This window comes from Mus pahari, chromosome 17 (assembly GCF_900095145.1).
Source record: "Mus pahari chromosome 17, PAHARI_EIJ_v1.1, whole genome shotgun sequence".
NCBI lineage: Eukaryota > Metazoa > Chordata > Mammalia > Rodentia > Muridae > Mus > Mus pahari.
The window spans coordinates 47904127-47931524 of record NC_034606.1 but is presented as its reverse complement, the minus strand read 5'-3'; the positions used below and the strand labels follow the sequence as shown (position 1 = coordinate 47931524).

The window sequence follows — 27398 nt, the reverse complement described above, 5'->3', positions numbered from 1 at the left end:
TTCTTGGTGTTAGCAGCCGAAAGGTCTTGAATTATATAAATGCTGCCATTTTCTTAAACTGATTATGTAGGGAACCAGTTTTAAAAACAAAATGTCAAACAAAACAAATACAAACAAAGAAAAGCAGTCTTTCATAATAATTCCTCAAAGGTGGCATATTGTCACCACACTTACAAACTTAACAGATGTTACACTTGGTGCCCTTTCTCTCCCTTCTAAATACCAGCCCCTTTAAACTTGCATTGCCATTGAGATTTATCCTTGTTCATATCTGGCTGGAGAGCTGGTGTGGCGGAAAGATCCCATTATTAATTCAGCCTGTTATAGTAAATGTACACACACACACACACACACACAGTCCTAAAAATGACCATTACTTCCTGACATTGTTTGGCTCTGCCTCCATCAGATGTCTTTCTGGCAGAGTGAACTGTTTCTACCTACCTTGTATGTAGGGCAGTGGGCATGGAGGGATTAAAGGGAGTGGGAGAAAACCTGTGTCTTGCCAGAGTTATGGTACTCTTGGACTCTGGGCGGGTGGACACAGAAGACCGCTACATGCTTTCCATGAGGCCCCGGGTGGGTGTCTGGCTTCGGGAAGCCATGGACCCCAGCCCTCGGGGGACTGTGGGGTGGGCAAGGCCAGTCCGAGGTCTCTGGGCCTCATGGAGACCAGAGATAGCAGGTTCTCAGTCTTGGGTGTCCTAGATACTGCGGAAGAGCTGAGAACAGAGTAGGGGCCCAAGGGGTGTCTCATTCATCCCTGGGGCCAAAGAGTGGAGAGGGCAGGGAGAGAGGGCCTTCCGGCTGGAGGTTAGACGAGGCTCTTGAGGTAGGGGAAAGCCTATCCCATCGTTCAAGTATGGCGGGCCTTGATGAGCAGAGACAGTTTATGGTTTTAGAGCTTTATTGTAGAAAGGCAGAGAGAAAGAAAGAAGGTAAGAGAGGCCACCATGGCCACGTGGGAAGAAGGAGGGAAGGGAGGGAGAAAAGGAGAGCTAGAGATGAAAGAAAGGTAACTGTGGAGGTGGAGTCTAGCCAGAATGTCAGGAGCAGGAACAATTTTTTTTTAAATTACCAATTTATATCTTTAGAATTGTAAGAATGTTTGCTGCTTTTGTTATGTGTGTACTGCCCTCAGCCTAAGTTTACCAGATGGGATATGGTCTCTTAAGTTGTTATTGACACAGGGTTTCCCTATGTAGCTCTGACTGACCTGGAACTTGGTATATGGAGCAGGCTGGTCTCTAACTCGCAGACATATGCCTTTTTGCTTCTACCTTCCTGGGTGCTCAGATTAAAGTTGTGTGTCACCATGCCTGGCTGGCTCCCTTAAGTGGTTTTTTTTTTGGGGGGGGGGGAGTCGGGTGGGGTTTTTGAGATAGGGTTTCCCTATGTAGTCCAGTTTCTTGTGTTGACTTCAAATTTATGGCCCTCCTTCAGCCTTCCAGTTGTCGTGATGACAGGAGTATACCACCATACCTGGCTTTACTTTTTACTTATTTTTATTTTTTTTTTAGATTTTTAATAGCTGTAGATTAGTGCTTTCTTTTGAGACCTGCAAATATTTCATCATGGTTGCAGCTAGACCCCCCCCCCCCCCCCAGCTTTTGTGGCTGACTCTGGAAGAGCCAACTTTTTACACCTGCAGTACTCTAGTAGATTTCTTTTTCCTAAGATAACGAAAAGCTTGTGAGCTCCGAATGACTTGGCTCCTTAAGATGTTTTCAGGGTCCTTTTTTGGGATTCCCTTGCCAGAGTGCTACCAGTGCCATCAGCACTAATTGTCCTGAGGACGCGCTAGATTCTAGGAGCAAACTGGATGCAGAATAGGAAAAAACCAAACTAGTCATTGGACAGATACACATGCCCAGTCTGCTAATTTATATGTACATGAAGCAGACGATACAGGTACATCCATGTCTAAGGTGACAGCTCAACTTGGCAAACTTGAAGATTTCTTTCTTAGTGCTTTTCTATGAATAGCATCAGTGTCTTGTTGATGACTAGGCAGAGACGTTTGTCAGAAGTGTAGACTGGATTCTGGAGTGGACATTTCATATTCTGTCTGTTTATGAGGCACATAATTTATTATATAACTTCTAAGCCTTGGTTTATAAAAGTGAATACTAACATTGTAGATCATATTAAAGAGAGAGACTATTAACATTTATGTAAAGTACCTGGTAGCATGTTTAGCATGTGTTGGGCATGCAACAGATAAGCTATAGCCATTGTTAATTTAGATATGACTCAAGTTATTGGTCAGAATTGTCAAAAAGAAAATCAAATGTACTTGGGATGGATCTTGCTTAACATATGGTATAGCAAAAGGATCATGAATTTTATAAAAAAATTGAGTTAAAGTATATCAACTCCTAACATGTCTAGAAATGACTTAGAACATGTCATAATTGATCAGGTCTTCTTCCCCCCCCCCATCTATTTGTATACACACAGGAAAGCCAGATAGCTGGCCATATTGGAAGTTGCTTAATATATAATTATTAGTAGTATTAGTAGCACATTCCATTAGTATTGGTAAAAACTTTTTACTGTTTGGTTTTATTAAGTGAAGTAAACCAACAAATTCTTTGCTGTAAGGATAACTTGTAGAGAAGATCACATATTTTAGCAACTCCTGGGATCCTGGGGCCCACATGGCCTCCTGATAGGGTAGGAGGACATTTCTGGACTCAAGGATGTTTCAGAGAAGTGAGAAGGGTAATGGCTCCGAGGCATTTTTGAACAAGTTTGTTGGATAGGAACAGCATTTCTCTTGAACTCTTGAACTTTGTGTATTTCTTACAGTGTTGCTATGTATTTTGTCTGACATCTCGTGTTTCTTTTTTTAGTCCATGTTGTATACCATTTTGTATGAAACAAGAGTTTCTCACTCCTCAATTCATAATAGAGTACTCTGAAATTCTGAGAATGAGAGTACTTTATCAATCAGGGTCCTAGTAGAAAACAAATGGCACATTAAAACTGGTAACTTGAGGTGCACATAATTGTTTATAGTTTGTTCAGGAGAAGAGAAGCTTTGTATTCTATAAATAATATGTATAAGGAATTTATTAAAACTTAATTGTAATACCAGTAAGAATAAGAATTGGTTCAATATGGGAAGAACAGGGATTGGGAAAGCCTGTCAGGCTGGGGCTGTTGATGATGACCAGAAACTGGGACATCATAGTACATATTCTTGGGAGTGTGGGGGAGCTGTTGGGAGTCTGTGTCAGCTGCAGTTGCCTCCAGGGAATATCAGCCTCTCCTTTTCTTCTGTCTTTCTAATCTCTCTTTGTACACTTTAACCCTCTGTAGTACCACCCCTAGCACCAGCTCCAGTTCCTGATCTGCTGCTGAACATGTAGAAAGGGATGTGGACAGCCATGCAGAAGGATAACCAAACTGGGAGATTAGCATCTTCTGGCCTGGTATTCATGGGGAGTTGTTAATACCTTCTGAGCTTAAGGGCAAGAAGTAATTTATGAGCTCAGAGAAAATGGCTAAATGTTTAAATTGCCAGACATCTGACAAAGCTTGTTAGTAGAGTCTTTACCAGCCTCAGAAATTGCCTAGTCAGGGCCAGGAGAGTAAATTTCGTTCACTACTTCCAAACTGGTCCAGAAGCCAGAGGATGGTAGAGCCTCTGTTTTCTCTGTGGAGCCTAGAGGTCAATTAGTATATCCTCACAGGGGGTCTAAATAGAATTATTAACTTGAGGACTGAAACTTTTTGCTATTGTTTAAACAGGAATGTATTGTTATTCTGGCAGTAGATCAATAGCAATAGTTAAATCTACTTGGAAAGGTAGAAACTTTCTTGAAGATTCTTGAGGGGTCTTTGGGGGAGAAAAGAATGGATTGGAGAGGACTGGTGAGATAGCTCAGGGAGTAATTTCCAGCTGTGTTTCTCTTCTAGGCAAGAATTATTAATGAGCAACACAGCCTTATTCCTTGTCTTAATTGTTGTGGGTTTTGTATTAATACATTAAACATTTTCCCAGAATCAAAACTCACGTTCCTGTTACTATATCCTCTGCCTGGAGTCAAACTCTCCTGTAATGTAACAAACAGCACAAAAAACTTAATGACAATGTCAGGTGGGACTACATCAAGTGGGGAATGGCAGGAGTCACAGAACCTCCAGAAACAAAGATTCTACTTCCATGGAGACATCCCAGCAGAAAGTTTTTCCCGAGGCTTTGAGAGTTCTTTAAAGACCTGGGTGCTGGGCTGGAGAGCACTGACTGCTCTCCCAGAGGTCCTGAGTTCAATTCCCAGCAACCACATGGTGGCTCACAACCATCTGTAATGGGATCTGATGCCCCCTTCTGGTGTGTCTGAAGACAGCTACAGTGTACTTATATAAAATCAATCAATCAGTCACTCAATCTTTAAAAAACAAAACAAAACCAAAAAAAATGGATTGGAGAGAATAATGCTCTTAGATGATGACAGAAAGACATCAAAAGTTAATACTAGTTTTCAATAAAAGTGAGGTTACCAGCTTTCCAAACCAGGCTGGAGAGAACAGTCCACAACTGGGACTGGAATGTGTAGACTCAAAGTCCTGGACCTTATAACTGCTCTTTTGTGGTCTCTTGCTCTTGGTGGCTCTGAGTTAGGAAAAATAGGGAGGTGGCACAACTATTTATACATCCAAACCTTCAGAAGGTAGTTTTATTATGGAAGAATAAACTACAACATGGAAAGTACTTGTAGGGAGATTATCTCTGGAGGCAGCTCTTAATACCTTCAACTAATTGCTAACTGCTTTGTTCAATTTATCCACCATCAGTCACTAACAATTAGAAGATACAACTAACAAGGGAAGTTTAGATGATGGAATTGTTCTTGACAGTCCTAAAGATGATGGAGGAGGTAGAGAACCAGCTGGAACAGCATTGGGAGCAGCACTCAGGGGACACATATTTATTTATTTATTTATTTATTTATTTATTTATTTATTTATTTATTTAAAAATCCTGTCCAATCTTAGTGTGATAAATATGCCGTATGGGGCTGCCACTTTGGGCTCTCAGGAACTTGATGAATTCTGTGCCTCGGTTTCTTCATCTGTAAAATGAGAGTTCTGGTCTTGTGAGGATTAAGTTAGTACATGTAATTGTTGGAACAGGGTTAATTAAGCATTATATTGAACCTAAGTAGTTGTTCATAGTTGCAGCAGACTCATGGGGACATTGGTGACTGTTGCAGAGGCATTTGAAAGCGATAAGTGTCTTTCTTCAGGCACTGACATTTTTAATATATGAACATTTAAAAAATAGCTTTGAGTCATGTGACTATATATAATGAGACTTAGTCCCATATGTAGATATTTTCGGTATAAGGTATCTTAGAAATGTGTCAGGAACCAGGCATAGTAATAAGTTCTTTAATTTTTGCACCCAGGAGGCAGAAGGATCTCTGGGCTCTTGAGTTTGAGGCTAGTCTTGTCTACATAGTGAGTTTCAGGACAGCCAGGGGTACATAGACCCTGTGTCAAAAAACCAAACAACCCAAAAATACCTACATTTTAAGGGTAGAGGGGTGGCTCTGCCATTAAGAATGCTTTGTTGCTCTTCCAAAGAACCTGATTCAGTTCTCAACACCCATCTTTGGCAGCTCACAACAGCCTGTTAACTCTAATTGTCCTCCAAAGGCATCCTCACACATATAACAGATACTTTCACAGACATGCACACACAAAATACATCTTTTTAAAAAATGGGTGAAGCTTTCAGAGTTTAGAGTTGATACACATCTGCTGTGATTTTTTTGAAGTCCCCATATAAAGTTGGCTTTTACCTTAGAACAGGCATCTTGTCTTCCAACTCTGCTTTTAAGATTGATGATACTTTGTTTCTCTCACCTACTTAGCACCATCTCTGAATGGTGCTAGTTCTGTAAGGCCTAGTTCTTAAACTATTTCATCACAGTGCAGCTTCTGCTCCTTATTGGTTGAGTGGCATATGAAGACTGTAGCAAGGAACAGCAGTCTCTGCCCTTTAGGAACTTTCATTTTAGCTTTAAAGGAGAGAGAAGACAGTAAACATTCCTTTGCTTTAATTTATTAGGCTTTACTGCAGCTGTATTGGAACTGAGGGAAGGAAGTAGAGGAGGAAAGAAGAGCAGAGAGAAGTTTCATAGTAGCTGTTCTAAACAGGATGCCCAGGAGGAGGCCTTGCTAACTGCTAATGCTTGTTCTCTGCCATAGGGATGTTAGTAATAACTAAATGCTAGATTGGCGGATGGAAGCCACACGGAAATTAGAGGTACTTCTCGTAAATATCAAAAACAAAAAACAAACAAACAAACAAAAGGTTGGAAAGACTAGTAACTGCTATTCTCTGGCCTAAGTCAGAATAGCTCTAATACCTGGAAATTGAGGGTAGGTGGTCAAGAGAGGTACTTTGAAAACAATTTTATGTCAAGAAGCAGTCAGATCTGACGTTTATATAGGTGACTACAGTATAAGGAATCCACAGTAATACCGAGTTAAGTGTCCCAGAGTCACTAGTCACCATAGCAGGTGATTTTGAGGAACTAGCTTTGGTTCTCAGTATGGTTCTTTGTCTTAGTCAGTGATTGGAGTAGGCTTGGACAGGACCTGAAACAACTGCTCTGTCATTATCTGAGGCTCCTCAGCTTAAATTAAAGGAGCTTTTGTGACCCTGCAGTAACTAAAGATTTATAAAAAAAAAAATTGTCTTTATTTGTAATAACATACTCCAATATTTACTCCAGTTGAATTTGTAAGGCTCATTTATCTAATGAATTTTTTAAAGATTATATTGAATGTGTTTGTGTATTCCTAGTATTTTCTTTGTTGTATTACAGATTCCTTCATTCTTTAGACCATTTATCTGCTTATTTGCATTATTAGAAATTGATAGAAAAAGGAGATGAAATTTAAGCAATCAGCTTTATCTGGTCACTGAGTTATTTATTTAGGTTTGATGTTTGTGTCAAGCAGATGCATGTCTCATGCTTTTTCTTTTTTTCCCTTTCTAGGAGGGCTGCTGGCCTGCTGCTGTGCTGCTGAACAGTATGCAGTCGTTTCGGGAGCAAAGCAGTTACCACGGAAACCAGCAGAGCTACCCACAGGAGGTGCACAGCTCATCCCGTATAGAAGAGTTCAGCCCTCGCCAGGCCCAGATGTTCCAGAATTTTGGGGGAGCAGGTGGTGGTAGTAGCGGCACTGGCAGCAGCAGTAGCGGACGGCGAGGAACAGCTGCTGCAGCAGCAGCAATGGCTAGTGAGACCTCTGGCCATCAAGGCTATCAGGGTTTCAGGAAAGAAGCTGGAGATTTTTACTACATGGCCGGCAACAAAGACACAGTGGCAGCAGGAACCCCACAGCCTCCTCAGCGAAGGCCTTCTGGGCCTGTACAGAGCTATGGACCTCCCCAGGGGAGCAGCTTTGGCAATCAGTATGCGAGTGAGGGTCATGTGAGCCAATTTCAAGCACAGCACTCTGCCCTTGGCGGAGTGTCTCATTATCAGCAGGATTACACAGGGCCTTTCTCTCCTGGGAGTGCTCAGTATCAACAGCAGGCCTCTAGCCAACAACAGCAGCAGCAGCAGCAACAGCAGCAGCAGCAACAGCAGCAGCAAGTACAGCAGTTGAGACAACAGCTTTACCAATCCCATCAGCCTCTGCCACAAGCCACTGGACAGCCAGCCTCTGGCTCATCACATCTACAACCAATGCAACGGCCCTCAACTCTGCCATCTTCCGCTGGTTATCAGTTAAGAGTAGGTCAGTTTGGACAGCACTACCAGTCTTCTGCTTCCTCCTCTTCCTCCTCCTCCTTTCCTTCTCCACAGCGTTTCAGTCAGTCTGGACAAAGCTATGATGGCAGCTATAGTGTGAATGCTGGATCTCAGTATGAAGGGCATAATGTGGGTTCTAATGCACAGGCTTATGGAACACAATCAAATTATAGCTATCAACCTCAGTCTATGAAAAATTTTGAACAGGCAAAGATTCCACCAGGAAACCAGCAGGGGCAGCAGCAACAGCAGCAACCACAACCTCAGCAACAGCAGCAGCAGCAGCAGCAGCAGCAACAGCCACAGCAGCAGCAGCAGCATCCTCCCCAGCATGTGATGCAGTACACAAATGCTGCCACCAAGATGCCTCTGCAAAGCCAGGTGGGGCAGTATAATCAGCCTGAGGTTCCTGTAAGGTCCCCCATGCAGTTCCACCAGAATTTCAGCCCTATTTCTAACCCATCTCCAGCTGCTTCTGTGGTTCAGTCTCCAAGCTGTAGCTCTACCCCTTCTCCTCTCATGCAGAGTGGTGAGAATCTCCAGTGTGGGCAAGGCAATGTGCCCATGAGTTCCAGAAACCGAATTTTACAGCTAATGCCCCAGCTCAGTCCAACTCCATCAATGATGCCCAGTCCTAACTCTCATGCTGCAGGATTCAAAGGATTTGGATTAGAAGGGGTGCCGGAAAAGCGGCTGACTGATCCTGGGTTGAGTAGTTTGAGTGCTTTGAGTACTCAAGTGGCCAATCTTCCTAATACTGTCCAGCACATGTTACTTTCTGATGCTTTGACACCTCAGAAGAAGACGTCTAAGAGGCCCTCATCATCATCTAAGAAAGCAGATAGCTGTACAAACTCAGAAGGCTCCTCACAGCCTGAAGAACAACTAAAGTCCCCTATGGCAGAGTCATTGGACGGTGGTTGCTCTAGTAGTTCAGAAGATCAAGGTGAGAGGGTGAGGCAACTGAGTGGCCAGAGCACTAGCTCTGACACCACCTATAAGTGTGGTGCTTCAGAGAAAGCTGGCTCCTCACCAACACAAGGTGCTCAGAATGAGGCTCCTAGGCTCAGTACCAGTCCTGCAACTAGGGATGAAGCTGCCTCTCCAGGTGCTAAGGACACATCGCTGTCATCTGAGGGGAACACAAAAGTCAATGAGAAGACAGTTGGGGTGATTGTCTCCCGAGAAGCCATGACCGGTCGGGTAGAAAAATCTGGTGGACAAGATAAAGGCTCCCAGGAGGATGATCCTGCTGCCAGTCAGAGACCACCTAGCAATAGTGGCATAAAGGAGATCAGCCACACATCACTTCCACAGCCAGATCCTCCAGGAGGAGGGAGCAAAGGAAACAAGAATGGTGATAATAATAGCTCTAACCACAATGGAGAGGGGAATGGCCCGAGTAGCCACTCTGCAGTAGGCCCAAGTTTCACAGGCAGGACTGAGCCTAGCAAGTCTCCTGGAAGTTTGCGCTATAGTTACAAAGAGAGTTTTGGGTCAGCTGTACCACGAAATGTCAGTGGTTTTCCTCAGTATCCTTCAGGCCAAGAAAAGGATTTTGGCAGCCATGGAGAGCGAAAGGGTAGAAATGAGAAGTTCCCAAGTCTTCTACAGGAAGTGCTTCAGGGCTACCATCACCATCCTGACAGAAGGTATCCTAGAAGCGCTCAGGAACATCAAGGGATTGCTAGTGGCCTAGAAGGAACTGCAAGGCCTAACATCTTAGTCAGTCAAACCAATGAATTAGCCAGCAGGGGCCTTCTGAACAAGAGTATTGGATCCCTGTTGGAAAATCCCCACTGGGGACCATGGGAAAGGAAGTCAAGCAGCACAGCTCCTGAAATGAAACAGATAAATTTGTCTGACTATCCCATTCCCAGGAAGTTTGAGATAGAACCTCCATCATCAACCCATGAGCCTGGAGGCTCCCTTTCTGAAAGGAGGTCAGTAATCTGTGATATATCCCCACTAAGACAGATTGTCAGGGACCCAGGGGCTCACTCATTGGGACACTTGGGTACTGATGCCAGAATTGGGAGGAATGAACGTCTCAACCCAAGTTTAAGTCAGTCAGTCATTCTTCCTGGTGGGTTGGTGTCCATGGAAACAAAATTGAAATCCCAGAGTGGACAGATAAAAGAGGAAGACTTTGAACAATCCAAATCTCAAGCTAGTTTCAACAAGAAATCTGGAGACCACTGCCATCCTACCAGCATCAAACATGAGACTTACCGTGGCAATGCAAGTCCTGGAGCAGCAGCCCATGATTCCATTTCAGACTATGGCCCACAAGATAGCAGGTCCACACCAATGCGGCGGGTCCCTGGTAGAGTGGGTAGCCGGGAGACTATGAGGGGTCGGTCCTCTTCTCAGTACCATGACTTTGCAGAAAAATTGAAGATGTCTCCAGGCAGGAGCAGAGGCCCAGGGGGAGACCCTCATCATATGAACCCACATATGACCTTTTCAGAGAGGGCCAATAGGAGTTCTTTACATGCTCCTTTTTCTCCCAACTCAGAAAGCCTGGCCTCTGCTTACCACACAAACACCAGGGCTCATGCTTATGGGGACCCTAATACTGGTTTGAATTCCCAGCTCCATTATAAGAGACAGATATACCAACAGCAACAAGAGGAGTATAAAGATTGGGCCAGCAGTTCTGCTCAGGGAGTGATTGCTGCTGCGCAACATCGGCAGGAAGGTCCACGGAAGAGCCCAAGGCAGCAGCAGTTTCTTGACAGAGTACGGAGCCCCCTGAAAAATGACAAAGATGGTATGATGTATGGCCCACCAGTAGGTACGTACCATGACCCAAGCACTCAGGAAGCTGGGCGCTGTCTCATGTCTAGTGATGGTCTGCCTGCCAAAAGCATGGAATTGAAGCACAGCTCTCAGAAATTACAAGAGTCTTGTTGGGATCTTTCTCGGCAGACTTCTCCAGCCAAAAGCAGTGGTCCTCCAGGAATGTCTAATCAAAAACGGTATGGGCCACCCCATGAGCCAGATGGACACGGAGTTGAGTCTGCACAGTCATCCAAACCTAGTAACGTAATGTTACGGATTCCTGGTCAAGAGGATCATTCTTCTCAAAATCCTTTAATCATGCGGAGGCGGGTTCGTTCTTTTATCTCCCCTATTCCCAGTAAGAGACAGTCACAAGATGTAAAAAACAGTAACACTGATGATAAGGGGCGCCTCCTCCACCCATTAAAAGAAGGTGCCGATAAAGCATACAATTCCTACAGCCATCTTTCTCACAGTCAGGATATCAAGACTATTCCTAAGAGAGATTCCTCCAAGGACCTTCCAAACCCAGACAATAGAAACTGTCCTGCTGTTACCCTGACAAGTCCTGCTAAGACCAAAATACTGCCCCCACGGAAGGGACGGGGATTAAAATTGGAAGCTATAGTTCAGAAGATCACATCTCCAAATATTAGGAGGAGTGCATCTGCAAACAGTGCTGAGGCTGGGGGAGACACAGTCACACTGGATGATATACTATCTTTAAAAAGTGGTCCTCCTGAAGGTGGGACTGTGGCTACTCAAGAGGCTGAGATGGAAAAGCGAAAGTGTGAGGTGGTATCTGACCTAGTCAGTGCAACTAACCAGGAATCCAACGTTGAGAAGCCTCTTCCAGGGCCTTCTGAAGAGTGGCGTGGCAGTGGGGATGACAAAGTCAAGACAGAGGCACATGTAGAAACAGCTTCTACTGGAAAGGAACCCTCTGGTACTATGACTTCCACAGCTTCACAGAAGCCTGGTGGTAACCAAGGGAGACCAGATGGTTCCCTGGGTGGGGCAGCACCACTAATCTTTCCTGACTCAAAGAATGTAGCTCCAGTGGGCATATTGGCTCCTGAGGCAAACCCCAAGGCTGAAGAGAAAGAGAATGATACAGTCATGATTTCACCTAAACAAGAAAGTTTCCCCCCAAAAGGGTATTTTCCATCAGGAAAGAAAAAGGGGAGACCAATTGGTAGTGTGAATAAGCAAAAGAAACAGCAGCAGCAACCACCTCCACCTCCTCAGCCCCCTCAGATGTCAGAAGGTTCTGCAGATGGAGAGCCAAAGCCAAAAAAGCAGAGGCAAAGGAGGGAGAGAAGGAAGCCTGGGGCCCAGCCAAGGAAGCGGAAAACCAAACAAGCAGTTCCCATTGTAGAACCTCAAGAACCAGAGATTAAGCTAAAGTATGCTACCCAGCCACTAGATAAAACTGATGCCAAGAACAAGTCTTTTTTCCCTTACATCCATGTAGTAAATAAGTGTGAACTTGGAGCTGTTTGTACAATCATCAATGCTGAAGAAGAAGAACAGACCAAATTGGTGAGGAGCCGGAAGGGTCAGAGATCCCTGACCCCTCCCCCTAGCAGCACAGAAAGCAAGGTGCTCCCAGCTTCATCCTTTATGCTGCAGGGGCCTGTGGTAACAGAATCTTCTGTTATGGGGCACTTGGTTTGCTGTCTCTGTGGCAAGTGGGCCAGTTACCGTAACATGGGTGACCTCTTTGGACCCTTTTATCCCCAAGATTATGCAGCCACTCTTCCCAAGAATCCACCTCCTAAGAGGTCCACAGAAATGCAGAGCAAAGTCAAGGTTCGGCACAAAAGCGCTTCAAATGGTTCTAAAACTGACACTGAGGAGGAGGAGGAGCAGCAGCAGCAGCAGAAGGAGCAGAGGAGCCTGGCTGCTCATCCTAGGTTCAAGCGGCGCCACCGCTCAGAAGACTGTGGTGGAGGTCCTCGCTCCCTGTCCAGGGGGCTCCCTTGTAAAAAAGCAGCAGCGGAGGGCAGCAGTGAAAAGACTGTTTCAGACACAAAGCCCTCTGTACCTACCACTTCAGAAGGTGGGCCTGAGCTGGAGTTACAAATCCCTGAACTACCTCTTGACAGCAACGAATTTTGGGTCCATGAGGGTTGTATTCTCTGGGCCAATGGAATCTACCTGGTCTGTGGCAGGCTCTATGGCCTGCAGGAAGCGCTGGAAATCGCCAGAGAGATGGTGAGTGAGAGAAACCCTTACCAGCTTGGGTTCTGGTCACTTCACTTTGGCCCTGTTTCTTTACACCTTGGTCTTTGTTCTTACACATCATAAGTTCTTTCCTCGACCCAAATGATAAGCAGAAAAGGAAGTGATTTTAGAAGGTGTAGCTTATATTTTCATCAGTAAAGCCATGTTTTTGCCTATGAAAATTTAGGAAACAAGGGTCCCTTTCTCAACCTTGATTCTTGCATGCTAGGGGATCATTCACTTTCAGCAGTGCAGGTTTCATAAGTACGTCAGCCAGTTTTCTGAGTAATATATACTGCCATTTAATTTTAAGTTTTATAAGTTATTTTCCAATATGTGAAAGTTATACTGGTTACATTTCATTGCTTTAGGTTTTGTTTAGTTTATTTGATTTGGTGCAGGGTCTTAGTCTGTGGACCAGCTGACCTTGAACTCAGTGCTCCTGGTTCAGCCTTTTACATTCTGGGATTTCAGACATGAACCACCACACCTGATGCTTGCTCTTTTTGAGACAGGATTTCTCAGTGTAGCCTTGGAACTACACTGTAGACCTGCTGGCTTCAAATTCAGACATCTGCCTGCCTCTGCTGCCCAAGGGCTTGGGTTAAAGTCAAGCTCCAGCACTGCCTAGAACCTTTTATTTTCTTAAGCTATGCTCTTCTAGCCCTTAATTTGCAGTTGGAATATTCTCTAGATCTGCTTTTTAGTTTTTATTCTATCTATCATCATTACCACTTACTTTGCTGCTAAGACTCTGCTGTTCTCATCCCTTCCTTTCTCTTAAATTAGACTTTTATTTAGGGGAGCATCATCCATTAGTAGTTTATTTTTGAATCTTGTTTTTTTTTTTTTTTTTTTTTTTTAAAAGTCAGAAGCCTTTGTCTCCTTCCTTTCTTGTTAGATTATTTTAAATGTCTGGTTATTCATGTCTTTTCACTCAGGAGAAAAAGAGTGATTATTTAGGAGTCTCTGCTACATTATGGACAAAGCATTCACTGTGTAGACCTTGACATCTTTCCACTTGTTATCAGTATACTCCATGCTACTTTCAAGAGGACAGTTCTAATTAAGATGGGTTGAGTTAGGAAGTTATACTTTCTCTCTCAGACTTTGATCTAGCACTCCCGTTTTCCAGCTCCATCTCACACCATTTTCTAAGGGTCTGTGCCACAGGTTCGTTTGTCTTTTTAGCTGTTTCTCTATTACACTTTGTTCTTTGCTTCCTTTGAGCCTAGTGGATCATTTATGTCTTAATCCAGTCTTTAGCTTTCAGAATTTGTATGCTGTGACAAAACACCCTGACCAAAAGCAGCATGGGAAGGAAAGGTTTGAAGTCCATCCTCCAGGGAAGTCAGTACAGGAACTGAAGGCAGGAACCTCCTGGAGGTAGGAACTGATGTAGGAGCCTCAGAGGAACACTGCTTACTGGCTTGCTCAGTCTATTTGCTGATATAATTCAGAACCACAGGTTCAGTGGTATCACCACCTGTGGTGGGTCTGGTTCTCCCACAACAATAACTAGTTAAGAAAATGTATACCAGGCTTGCCTACAGGCCAATCTGGTGGGGGCATTTTATTAATTAAGATTCTGTCTTTCCAAATGACTTCAGTATCTGTCAGCTTGATACAAAAACTAGCAGTATACATGGTGAGTTTATCCACTTCCCTTTGTGGGAAGGGATCATTTGTGTAAATGTATTTCAGCCTACGATATCTAATCAGATTATTGGTCACCAGTAATCAGGCTAAATCCCTACCCTGTGTCTAAATCTGTAGTCAATGTTATAGAAAGTAAAAGGCACTTTATAAATGATGCAGCTACTTTAAATCACAATTAGCTCCTTCTTCTTAAGGGTGAATGGTGAACAGGATTTAAGTGAAAACACTAAAATTACCACTTAGAGTGTTAGCCTACTACTTGACAGATTTGATCCTAATAAAATCTGGAATATTATAGTTGGAACAGATACACCAAATATGATAATGTCTTTCCTAGTCCTCCCTTTACAACTTTTTTTTTTTTTTTTTGGAGACAGGGTTTCTTTGTGTAACCCTGGCTGTCCTAGAACTCACTCTGTAGACCAGGCTGGCCTTGAACTCAGAAATCCACCAGTTTCTGCCTTCCAAGTGCTGGGATTAAAGGTGTGCGCCACCACTGCCCAGCCCTTTACAACTTTTAGTAACTAACTTCATCAACAAAAAACTAGCATTTCAGGGCCCAGGCAGGCAATGGTGTTTGGTACCAAAGCCGATAAGCCTGAACTGGGACCTATATGGTGGAAACACTGAAAGTAGTTTTTGATTTTTAGAACTGGAGTTGTAGTCACAACTGTTTCAGAAGTGCTTTAATTTCATTCTTTGAAGGATAGAAATGCTTATTTAAGAAGATTGATGTAAATAAAGTCATTTGACTTTGTGCTTCTTTGTGGTAGATTTGAGCCAAAGTTCTGTTTTTAGGTTTGATATAAACCACTGCTCCATCAGAGCTATACATCTCATTCAGAGGCAGTACCCGCAGTTGACCTCTGTTAAGTCTCAAACTGCAGCTTTCAGCTTCTTTCCCATCTCTTCTACTGATGTTTAGTTTACATCCCCAAGTTTTCAATATACTTGAACATTTGTATTATTCTTGTCAGCTATCCAATACAATGGAAAGGAAAAACTTGTCATCTTATACTTAAAAGTCAACTTAGTTGGCTTTCATGCTAACACCTTTCTTTCCTGCTTTTCTTCCTCTTCCTCCTCCTCTTCCTCCTCTTCCCTTCTCTTTTTCTGGGAGGTGTGGGGAACAGGATCTGTGTAGCACAACCTGCCTTTGAATTCCTGATCCTTCTGCCTCAGCTTCCCAACTGCAAGGATTTTAAGCTTTCATTGATTATGACAACTGATTGTGTTTCCTTTTTTTGGCAGAGGTGTAGTTAGAGCCCTGTGAATTTGCGGCCAGCCTAGTCTGCATAGTGAGTTCCAGGTATGCCAAGGCTACATAGTAAGATCTTGTCTCAAAAAACAAAAACAAAAACAAAAACAAAAACAAAAAAGTGTTTAAACAACTGGAGTGGGTATGGAACTTCACTTTTCTTCCTCTCTCATTGTGGCTCCTGAGTCTATCTCATTTCTGTATTGTTCCCTTTATTTCTATTCAACTTTACAAACCTTATATGCATTGGTAAAAACATGATTCTGCAATGACATGTAAGTGTTGTAGAGATTTTTGCTTCTCAAGATGCGTACATTGCAATTGATATATATAGTGTGCTTGAGATGGCTTAGGAATGTGAGGATTTGGAGTCACGGTCAAGGATGAGGATCTGGTTGCATTTCCTCTTTGCTCTGTACTGTTGCTCTATGCTCTATGCCATTGTACCCTTTCCTTTCCCAAGTGTACATTTGCTATTCTCATGAAGAATATCTACCCCCAACACACACACACACACAGAGAGAGAGAGAGAGAGAGAGAGAGAGAGAGAGAGAGACAGAGAGAGACAGAGAGAGACAGAGAGAGAGACAGAGAGAGAGAGGCAGCTTTACCCAGAAAGCTACTGCTACCAGTCCTCCAACAACCTGAGTAGGAAGCCATGTGGTAGAAAAAGAGAAAACTCACGAGTTGTCTTATGACCACCACACGTGTGCTATGGCAGACATGCACCCATGTACATATTGTCTTAGTTTTCAGTTACTGTGGAGAGGCAACATGACCAAGGCAACTTATATAAGAAAGCCTATTGGTGCTTGCTTACGGTTGAATGGCATTAGTCCATGATCATCATGGCAGGGAGCATGGCAGCAGGCAGGCATGACATTGGAGCAATAGTTGAGAGCTTACATGTTGAGGCAACAACCACAAGGCAAACCTCAAAGCCCACTCCCCCAGNGACACTCCTCCTCCAACAAGGCCACATCTAGTCCTTCCCAAACAGTTCCACCAGTTGTCTACCAAACATTCAATTTTTTTTTTTTTGCAGGGTGGGGGTTAGGGGGGCATTCTCATTCAAACCATCACATATACACAAATGAATAAGTAAATGTTTAAAAATTTTCAGCAAGTTTACTAAGATTATATTGAAGAATCTTTGTTTTTTTTATTTTGTTTTTTTCAAGACGGTTTCTGTGTGTAGCTCTGGCTGTGCTAGAACTTGCTCTGTAGACCAGGCTGGCCTCAAATTTATGAGATCCATCTGCCTCTGCCTCCTGAGTGCTGGGATTAAGGGCGTGCATCCCTATTGCCCAGCTATAATGAAGATTCTTAACACAGGTTCAAGTAATGGATAATTTAGCTCATGCTGTCTAACCGACCAAAATTTTGTTTAATTTACTTTGAATCATCTTAGAGTTTCCTTCCTTCCTTCCTTCCTTCCTTCCTTCCTTCCTTCCTTCCTTCCTTCCTTCCTTCCTTCCTTCCTTCCTTCCCTCCCTCCCTCCCTCCCCCTCCCCCTGAGAACTCCATCAATCTGTAGACCAAGCTGCCTTGAACTCGCGGAGATCTGCCTGCCTCTGCCCCCTGAGTGCTGGAGGCTAGTTTCTATTACTATGATAAAACACCCTAACCATAAGCAGTTTGGGGAGGAAAGGGTTTATTTCATTTTACAGATTAAAGTCCTTCATTCAAGGAAGTCAATCCAGGAACTCAGACAGCGCAGGAACCTGGAGGCAGGAGCTGATGTAGAGGCCACAGGAGAAATGCTGCTTATTGGTTAGCTCCACCTGCCATCTTATAGCATCCGGGGTAACACTGCCGACAATGAACTGTGGCCTCCTGCGTCAATCACAAATTTAAAAGATGTACTATAGGCTTGCCCATAGGTCAATATATGATGGGAGCATATTCTCAAGGGAGGCTCCCTTTTCCAAAGTGGTGCTAGCTTGTGCCATGTTGACCTAAAATTAGCCAGCACAATTGTAAATTTATGTTTTTGTTATATTTTGAAATGAATTTCCGTAATGGTTCAGCAGTCTTCTTCAACTTCATGAGTTGCTGAGATTATGAGCATACACCACCTTACTTGACTTTCAATTACAAGTTTTAAAATAGGTTTTAAAAATTGTTGTTTTTAAGCCTAGCATGGTGGTGGACACCTGTAATCTCAGAAGCTGGGAAATGAGTTCAAGGCTAGCTTGGGCTACATGTAATTCCATCTCAAAAAACCAAATGAAATAAAATAAATAGTAAATTTAGAAACAACATGATTAGACTGGTGGCATGAAATAAGATAATACCTACTAGCACAATAGAATCAAGTTAGAAAGTCAGCTTTCTTGTTGACTGTGAAATAAGCTGTGTTCTCCATGATCTCTGAGTTCACATTTACATGTTTTTTTTAAAATGAGTGGTTTCCAAAGCCTGACAAGACTGCTGCTGCCAGCTAGATCTCACTAGAGCTTATGTCTCTTGTTTTTAACTCCAGTAACTACACATGCAGGTCACAGTGACATTCCAGTTCTGCTTCCTCTCTCCTCTATCTCCTCTTACCCCCATTGCCCCCCATTTTTACAGCTACTTGCTTACAGTCTTAGCTCATACTTCTCTCCTTGTGTACATAAGTAGATCTCTTAGGGCAGGCCTCAAGACCTTCTCATCTGTTACCACAACTTGGATCTTACTGGAGAAAAGCTGTAATTATTTCATTTACCTCTTTCTTTAAAACTGTATGGAGTTTCTTTACCTCTATATAATATCATTAGTGTTAAACATCTAGAGAAAGAGTTAACTGCCTTTCAGGAATGTTAACTCCCAAATTCTAAGGAGTTTTAGGTGAACTTTTCAGTTTCTGATTTTATTGAATATATTAATTTTATAGAACAGTTATGACAAACTGAAGAACTATACATTTCCTGCAGCCTGTTTCTTGATGATTATTTTTTAAGATGTTAGAGGCTCATTGTAACAGATTTAAAAGTAAAACTTAGAAGAAGTAGAGTAGTCGTACTTTCTGGAAAATGCTCTGAGGCCGTAACACAAACACTGATAAACAACTCACAGATACACAGATTGCTGTATGCCAAGCCAAATAACTGCTCCTGAAGTGTGGACCTAGCTAGATATTGCTTGACCATTAGAGGAGCTACTTACTACAGTGTGATAAAGTAAGGCACATGTTTTCACTCTATAGCAGCAGTCTGAATCCCTACTAGAAAACCAGTGGCAATGCTAGAGTGCTTGAGGAACTTAAAATTAAAAGTAAGCTAGTTTGCATTTCTATTGTAAAGAATCCATGACCAAGGCAACTTACTAAAGGGTTTATTGGGCTTATGGTTCCAAAGAGATGTGGGCCTGTCATTGTGGGAAAGCATGGCAGCAAGCAGCGAACATATCCACTTGAACCACAAGCATATGGAGCAGACTAGAAATGGCAGGGACATACTTCTTCCCAACCCTCCCCAGCAGTGCCACCAACCAGAGACCAAATTGGTGTATCTGAATGCCTGAAATTGTAGGTGACATTTATCATTGAAATCATTACGTCATCCTAAACCCTGGGTCCCCTGAACTAGCTTGTGTCTAGAAAAGGACTTCACAGGAAGATCTATGGGATTCATTGAGAAAGCATTATCTTGTCTTGGAGTCCTGTGTGAGAACTTTACATTTTCTGGGTGACATATATTCTATTAACAGAAAATGGAGGTTTCTTTTTCTCATTCTAATCTAAGACTGTGAGGACCTATGTCTACTACTAACTTCTTCCTGTTTGCCTATTTGTTGGAAAAAAGCAAGATCAAGGGCTAGAGAGAAGATGGCTCAATGGTTAAAAGCACTAGCTGCTCTTCCTGAGGTCCTGAGTTCAATTCCCAGCATCCACATGGTGGCTCACAACCACCTGTAATGGGATCGATGCCCTCTTCTGGTATGTCTGAAGACAGCTATGGTGTATTCATATAGAAAAAAATAAATAAATTAAAAAAAAAAATATATATATATATCTCCCAGGTCAAGGAATGTCAAGGTAGTTCTTTAGGTGCCCAAGACCTTCATTTTTCTGGCTTTTGCCATTCTGCTCCACTGTGTACAGGGAGTCTAGGTTGAGCAACCAGAAGTCAGGTGCTTGCTATGAATCCTAGCTCTTAGAACATCTTTTCACTCAATTTCTCTGTATTTTACTCTTCTTACTTGCAACACATGAAAACGTAAGAGTGCTAGCTTCTAAGGCAGGTTATAGTAAGCATTAAATATTCTTTGAAGACTGGAGACCTACCTCTGTGGGAGCACGTGCAAGACCCCAAGTTCTATCCCCAACAATAGGAAAAAAGTTACTCTTTGGAAATACTTGGCACATTCCAACACTTCAAAGAAAATACGGTTTTAAAGAAAATTTTTCATGAGGACTAGTGTCTGCCTTATGTTCCTGTTAGAGTGCTCACTCGGTGGTCTGTTCTTTGTGTTCTCAGGAGCTCATTCCAAGAATCTCCAAAACTCAGTCTCTTTGATAAAATAGTTTGCATATTGGATAAGTTATTTTCTCCTTGTTTTTGTTCATGTAAGTAGACTAAGGTTTGGGAGGGACCAGAGTATGATTTTCAGGTGGAATATTGATCTGTAACTTAGGAAATAGCATTGATCAACATGCATATTCTTCAAACAAAAGGAAGGGGATGAAATCTGCCTTGTACTCTTAAGTAAAAACATGAAGGGCTGGAACTATATGCATCAGGATAGTGCTTGCCTGGCTTGTACCAGACCCAGAATTCTATTCCCCAAGCAAACAAAAAATCATTAATATTAGGGATATATATATATCCCTAGTCCATAATGGATTTTGTTTGTTTGGTTTGTTTTTTTGAGACAAGGTCTTTCTACATAGTTTTGGCTGTCTAGAACTCACTATAGATAGTAGACCAGGTGAGCTTTGAACTCACACCGAATCTACCTATCTCTGCCTCTCCAGTGCTATTAAAGGTGTGCCCTTCACCCCACCCCTGACCCTGTTTTTATTTTTTAAGTAAACCTTTTCAATAGAGACTCAAAAATAATTAAAATTGTGTGGTATAAAAGTGTGTAGACTAATTTAAGGCAAACATCTCCTAGTCCCTCCCCTTCCTCAGTTAATGAAATATGTGAACTATTAGAGTACGCATTTGTGCTTTAAGGTAATCCTGATAGCTTTCAGTTTATGGACAATTCCAAATCACTAGAGAGATTTCTATAAACACAGGAACCATATGGCCTGGTTTGTGTCTCATGAAGTAGCTCAGGGAAGGTGAAGAAAGAAGTGAGCAGTAAGTAGAGCTGGTGGAATGAATGACCAGTAGCCGATGTCATTTGACTATAAAGGAGAAAGAAGAGATCAGAGGATGGACTAGAGAAATGTTTTAGGATTTATGGTGGGTAGGTTTTATACTAAGTAGGTAGGGCAGCTAAAAGTAAGTGAAGAGGTTCAGGGTATAGCTACTAAGGTTTTCACTTAGCCAGAAAGTGTTTAGGATGGTGGTAAGGTGCATGGAAAGACACCACCGATGGAAAAGAGGAGAAAAATGTACAGTTTTTATGGTGTGGACAGAAGAAAAAACTTGATATGGGCACCTGCTAACAATCAGCCGTAGGCTTTAATATAGAATTTTTAAATAAGGAATGGGGACTGGTGAGATGGCTCAGTGGGTAAGAGCACCCGACTGCTCTTCCGAAGGTCCAGAGTTCAAATCCCAGCAACCACATGGTGGCTCACAACCATCCATAACAAGATCTGACACCCTCTTCTGGAGTGTCTGAAGACAGCTACAATGTATTTACATATAATAAATAAATAAATCTTTAAATAAGGACTAATTTTTACTTAACTTTCCAAATAAATGTGAACATAGTAAACTTTAAAAATTAGAAGTCTTTCAAGAGAAGGGAGGTACTGTGTTACTCCTGGAAAGTTCAGTGGACAATTTTCAGATGTTGTTTGTTTTTTGTTTTTTTGTTTTGATTTTAAACCACATGGGTCCCAGGGTCATCAGACTTGACTGTCAGTGCCTTTATCCGACTGAGCCATCTCACCAGCACCAAAATAGTAAACTTGTAAGTCCAAGTCAAAAGTAAAATAGGAAATCATAATATCTGTATAGCAAAAGAGCTTGTTATTCCAATAAATCAATCACAATTGGAAGGGGGGAGTAAGAAGGGCAATTAACTTTTTTTAGCTGAGCATGGAGTCACAGTCTCTGCCCTTGAGAAGGAGGATCAGGAGTTCAAGGCCATCTCTGGCTACATAGCAAGCTTGAAGTTACGGTGAACAAAAAAATTAAACATTGCGGTTTCTTTTTTGTAACTTTCTCAAGATAGTACACAGTATATATAGTATTAGGAAACTACGATTGCATTTAATTGTGGTTAGAACCAAGGCAAATCAGTGATTTTAGTGGCCATTACACCCCTCTCTGCATATGGTTGCTTAGTAGCAACCATTTCCCAGAGTTCCTAGAAAGTAGCTTAAAGCTTTCGTACATTGAATTGAAACTAGACAAAGTACATTACTTTACTGTTTATTCAAATAGGCTTTGAAGTGGAAATTGATGCTGTGGATGCATACTTTCTCTGAGGGCCTGACATAATTCCAATGACAGGAAATGGAGATATTTGGAAATGCAAAAGAGAAGACCAGACTGCGTCTGATTCAGTGATGGCCTAGGGTCACATTACTTCTGATTCTTGAAGTAAGCCAGGTTTGGTAGAGTTATTTGGGCTGTATACACTTAGGATCTGATGTTTAATTAGAAAGTGTTGGCACATACTGTCAAAAATGAATAAAGAGAATTTAAGAACTGCCTCATAGTTTGTGCAGATGCACAAATTTCCAACCCAATTTGAGTCTCAAAAGGTAAAGATCCCTTAGATAGAAGTGGGACCCACCACTCTACTGGCACTAAATACCTCTTACTTGTTTTGTTAAAAGGGCAAAGGGAAGTAGATGCTAGTGGAAGGAAATGCTTTCTCTTAAATGCTGTTTCTCAACAGGGCTCAGGCATGGCCTGTGGTGACCGAGTCTGTGGAGGCATCTGGGCATTTTTAGACTGAAAATTCTGAAATTTTGGTTCCTATGTAAGGCCCCTGTTCTGAGTAAAAGTTACTCAACTGGTACAAAACTGTTTTAGAACCCTTTAGCAGGTAGTAATTAACAAAGCAATAATTGCTAGGTGATTCCCTTTGTTGAATTCAGTAGAGTTTCTGGGTGAAGAAATAAAAAATACACCACCATTCTGAAAAGGCGGCCCCTCAAACTTTGAAATCTATTTTTTACTGGGAAACTTGGCACCTCCCATCTTAGAAAGCAGGACATGGTGGCACATGAATATAATCCTAGCCCTTGGCAGGCTAAGGCAAGAGAATCATGATTTTGAAGGTGGTTTGGGCTTTATAATGAGACCTTGTCTTAAAAATATTAATATACCAACCAAAACCAAGCAAATACATTGACCTCAGCTCATCTGATTCCTTGCCCCCACTTCCTGGCAGCAAGTACTATTTGAAATCCACATTTTTTTTTTTTTTTTTTTTTTTTTTTAGAATTTCTATCTATCGATCACATGTAAGTAAATCAACTCTTTGTAGTTTTTGATCTTTATAAAATAAAATAGTATGCAATCGTTTGTGTCTCATTTCTTTCTCTTATTATTACATTAGATCTGGGNCTGGAACTCACTTGGTAGACCAGGCTGGCCTCGAATTCAGAAATCCGCCTGCCTCTGCCTCCCGAGTGCTGGGATTAAAGGCCTGCGCCACCAGGCCCGACTGAAATCCACATTTTATTCATACTTGTTGCACACACATTTATTTAGTTGGACTGTTAGCATTAATCTTAACTCCTTGTCCTTGCTCTTGGTTTTGAAGTATGCCAGGGACCTTGCTATAAGTCTGTTCCTGTAAAAACCTTCTTTTAATTAATTTTTTATTATAAGTAAGTACACTGAAACCTAGCTATGCATTCAGTAGCACCAAATACTCGGTTTATCCACCCGACATTTAATCAGCTTCCATTATGTGCCAGGAATAAATCAGCTCAAGTAAATGAACTGAAGCCATGTGATGAAGACCGACTGCATGGCTGCTTTAGATTGGGACCAGGCAAGGTTTTTCTGAGGATCTGAGAGAATGATGATGAAGAGAGTCAGCCTTGGGATCTGAGACACTTCCAGTAGAGGGAATGACTGTCACTGCAGGCTACCAGGAGGGATGAAGCTTGGTGGATTACAGAACAGGAGGGCATGGCTTCAGTGCAGCAGAGTTAGCTGAAACAGAAAGAGTGCAGTGAGGTTGGAAAGGTAGGCAAGAACCAGTGCCTTTGGCCTTGAGGACCAGGATGCCTGTATGTAGCACTATTTGTTAAGGCAGAGAGTACCCGAGGAGGAGCAGTTGGTAAGGAAACAAGGATTTATATCTTGTCTCTGTTAATTAGGTCTAAGATACTTCTTATTTATAAGTGCAAAAATTCCAGTTCAAGGGTTTCTAATAGATGGTTTCCTAATTTTTTCAACTCAGTGGCATTGTAGCTTAGCTTAAGTCAGCACCTGTGTAAATGGTATGATGCCATCCATGGTCCCTGGATGCTATGAGTTTGTGTAAACACCAAGAAGCTTACCTGAATTGGGAAAGGCATCAGGCCTAGAGTCAAGTCCTACTGCACCCAGGCCCACTGCTGTTGGGGTGACTTAAGTAGCTAGATTAATTGGCACACATCAAGATGCACAGCCTGCTGCTTTCCCAGGCTCTTCCACTGTGCCCTCAGAAACTTGTGATCCACCAAGAACATGTTCTTCACTTTTAACCTGCCCAGCCTCTTCTCCTGGCTTTCTCATTATCACTGCCTTCCCCTCCCACTTGCTTCTTGAGCAAAAACAGAGTCTTCAGCAATTAGCCTGTAGACCACACCCTCTTCAGGAGACAGTGTGCTCCTTTACCATGACACCTTAGACTTAGACATCTTAGGTCACCTAAGAGCCCATAAATGAAAAACATGCTGCATTAGCAGGCGTGGTTTGTTCTTTTATTATTTCCTCTCTCCCTTCCTCCCTCTGTCCTGAGCTATGATTGTTGATAAGCACCTTTGTAAAGTTGCTGTAAAGTCCTGGCAAGGCTGGACTTGGCTTCAACCATGCTGCAGAAACGTTTCTCATCAAATTCTTCTTGGTAATTCTGGCATTCTTTCCTTCCAGACCTATATTGTCCCACCTCTTATAAAAAAGGGGAGGGAACTATTCAGGTGATTATGGACAAGATCTTACAGTTCAATTCTAAAGACCGTGTTCAAGCCTTACTAGATAAACTCTAGAAAATCCAGAAAACTGTCCAGATACACACCCTGTGGTACTTCCCTATCAGTAAGTACCAATTATGGCCCTTGGCTCCTTGGGTCTCTTAGTTCATTGGTATATTTTAAATTTTGACAGTTTAACTATTCTTATCCTCTACTTATTTTTCTCTTTTTAATCTCATTTATAAAAGAAAACTCATACAATGGTACCATCTTATTGTAGCATTGATTCTGCTGCCCAGGGCCAGAAGGAGCTAGCACAAAGGCCCTAGGGTTTACTAACAGTCTTTGAAGATACCAGAGGAATTTGTTAGCAGTGAGTAATTACAGAACATTAGAGACCTCAGATTAGCCTTCATCCACACATTTTTCTAGGAATTATTATTATTATTATTTTTTTTTTGGGAAAATGATGTCTTATAGCCTTTTAGCCTACTTTTTATCCTGAAAAATATATAAGAACTACCCCTTTAGGTTCTTGGATGCATGAGATTTGTCTCAATAGTGGACAGACACTAAAATATTGAACATGAGAGCTAGGCATGGTGGCATATACTCATAATCCCAGTACTTAGACTGAAGCAGAAGACATGGTAGATGCCAGGCTAGCCTGAACTGCATTATTAGTTCTAGGCTGGCCTGGGCTACAAGTGAGGACAGTTTTTAAAACAAAACAAATAGGGTAACTCAGACCTGAGTTTGGGTGTTCAGCACTCACATAAAAAAGCTAGGTACATCCGATTGTGCCTGTAATCCCAAATGCTGGGGAGGTAGAAACAGGCTGATGTCAGAGACTTGCTGGCCAACCAGTCTAGCAGAACTAGTGTGCTCCAGGTTCAGCAAAAGACTTTGTATTAAAAAATAAGTTTGAGAAGGGCTAGAGAGATGGCTCAGTGGTTTAAAGTACTGGCTGTTCTTCTAGAGGATCCACATTTGATTCCCACAAGACTGCTCACAAGTATCTGTACCTCCACTCTCTGGGGATCAGATGCCACCCTACCACCCCCAAAAGAAGTAGATGGAGAAAAAGACACTGGATGTTGACCTGTGGCCCAATATGTGCATATGTGTGCAGACAAACAGGCATCTAGCATACATACAAGTGAAAGAAAATAAATGGAGGTAGGAGAGAAACATTTTAATTAGAGGTTCTTACCTTGTCATGTTACTTGGAAATTTCCATTTTTTTTCACCTGTTGAAGTAGCCCTTGGCTTCTCGATTCTTCTTCGTAGGGGAAACTAAATCAGGATGAAGTGTAGTGGATTGAACCTGTAGTCATTACCCTTGGAGCTGAGCAGTCTCCCAGTGTTGTATCTTTAGTTTGCATTTGTAACTCACCTTTTACTTTGGGCAGGGCAGCTACAAGTGACAAAATCATACTTTGAGAAAACAAGGTGTCATTTCAGAGAACTCAGTATTGGTGAGTTGGTCTCAGACCTGAGCACTACAGTGCTCTGGACGATCTAGACCAGTCTTTGCCTTTCAGTACAAGTTAGCAGGAATAAGAATGCTCCTGGGCATCAGAGTAACCTGAAATGCACAAAATATGACCTTTTCTAATGCCTGGCTGGGACAGTGGTTAACCTTTGAGTGTGGGAACTATGATCTGTGAGCAGTTTGACTGACAGTAATTTAAATATGCTACCATTTCCATATGGTTGATTGTCTCCCAACATTTCAGTGTTGAAATTTAATTCCAACTGTGAAATATAAGGATGATAGAAACTCATTCCATATAAGTTATTTAAGGTGAGACTTTTAGGAGATGATTAAGTTTCAATAAGGCCTTAGGGTGATTCCCCCATGATTTAAATTCCTGGTAGTTTTATGCATTTCCAAAACCATAAGCATAAATAAATCCTTTCTATTGGATAGAGCAGCTTTGCCTGACAGGACTTTGATCTACAAAGTCTTAGTTATTCAGTTGAAAGTTTACGTAGATGAGAGTGCTGGGGAGACAGACAGAGGCCTGAGCAAGAAATTGTGAATTAAATGCAAATATAAGTGCACAGAGAGTAAAAAATGAAGGTTCTTAGTGCAGAAGGTTAAAACCATCTTTGGAGATTTGTGTTTTAGTAGTATCTTCACTGGTTAGAAATCTTATTAGATGTGTCTAATTATGGCAGATACTATGTTAAATCATAGAGACTTTTATTTGGGTACCTCATGGGTAAGCAGTTTTGCATTTGGTTTCCTGTATATATACTGAGCTCACAGATGGTCTGAGCCCTAGAGAGAAGCAGTGCTATAAAGAGTCACTTCCCTAGTTGTGATTTCAGCTAAAGATGGCACTCAGAACCGTCCTTTCTAACCTCTTAACATAAATTCCTTTTCTTTTTCTTTTTCTTTTTCTTTTTTTCTTTTTTTCTTTTTTCTCTTTTCTCT

The 27398-nt window shown here is 42.1% G+C and overlaps 1 protein-coding gene across 5 annotated transcripts in view; it reads left to right on the top strand.

Moving 5' to 3' along the window:
* The window catches only part of Tcf20 (transcription factor 20), a 171502-nt gene that overhangs the window by 119564 nt on the left and 24540 nt on the right, over positions 1 to 27398 (top strand). For all 5 annotated transcript variants that reach the window (XM_029547803.1, XM_029547804.1, XM_029547807.1 and 2 more), the window contains exon 2: positions 7020 to 12782. In XM_029547803.1, coding sequence (XP_029403663.1) covers positions 7056 to 12782 — 5727 coding nt within the window. In that variant the 5' untranslated portion in view covers positions 7020 to 7055. The remainder of the gene's footprint in view (positions 1 to 7019; positions 12783 to 27398) is intronic.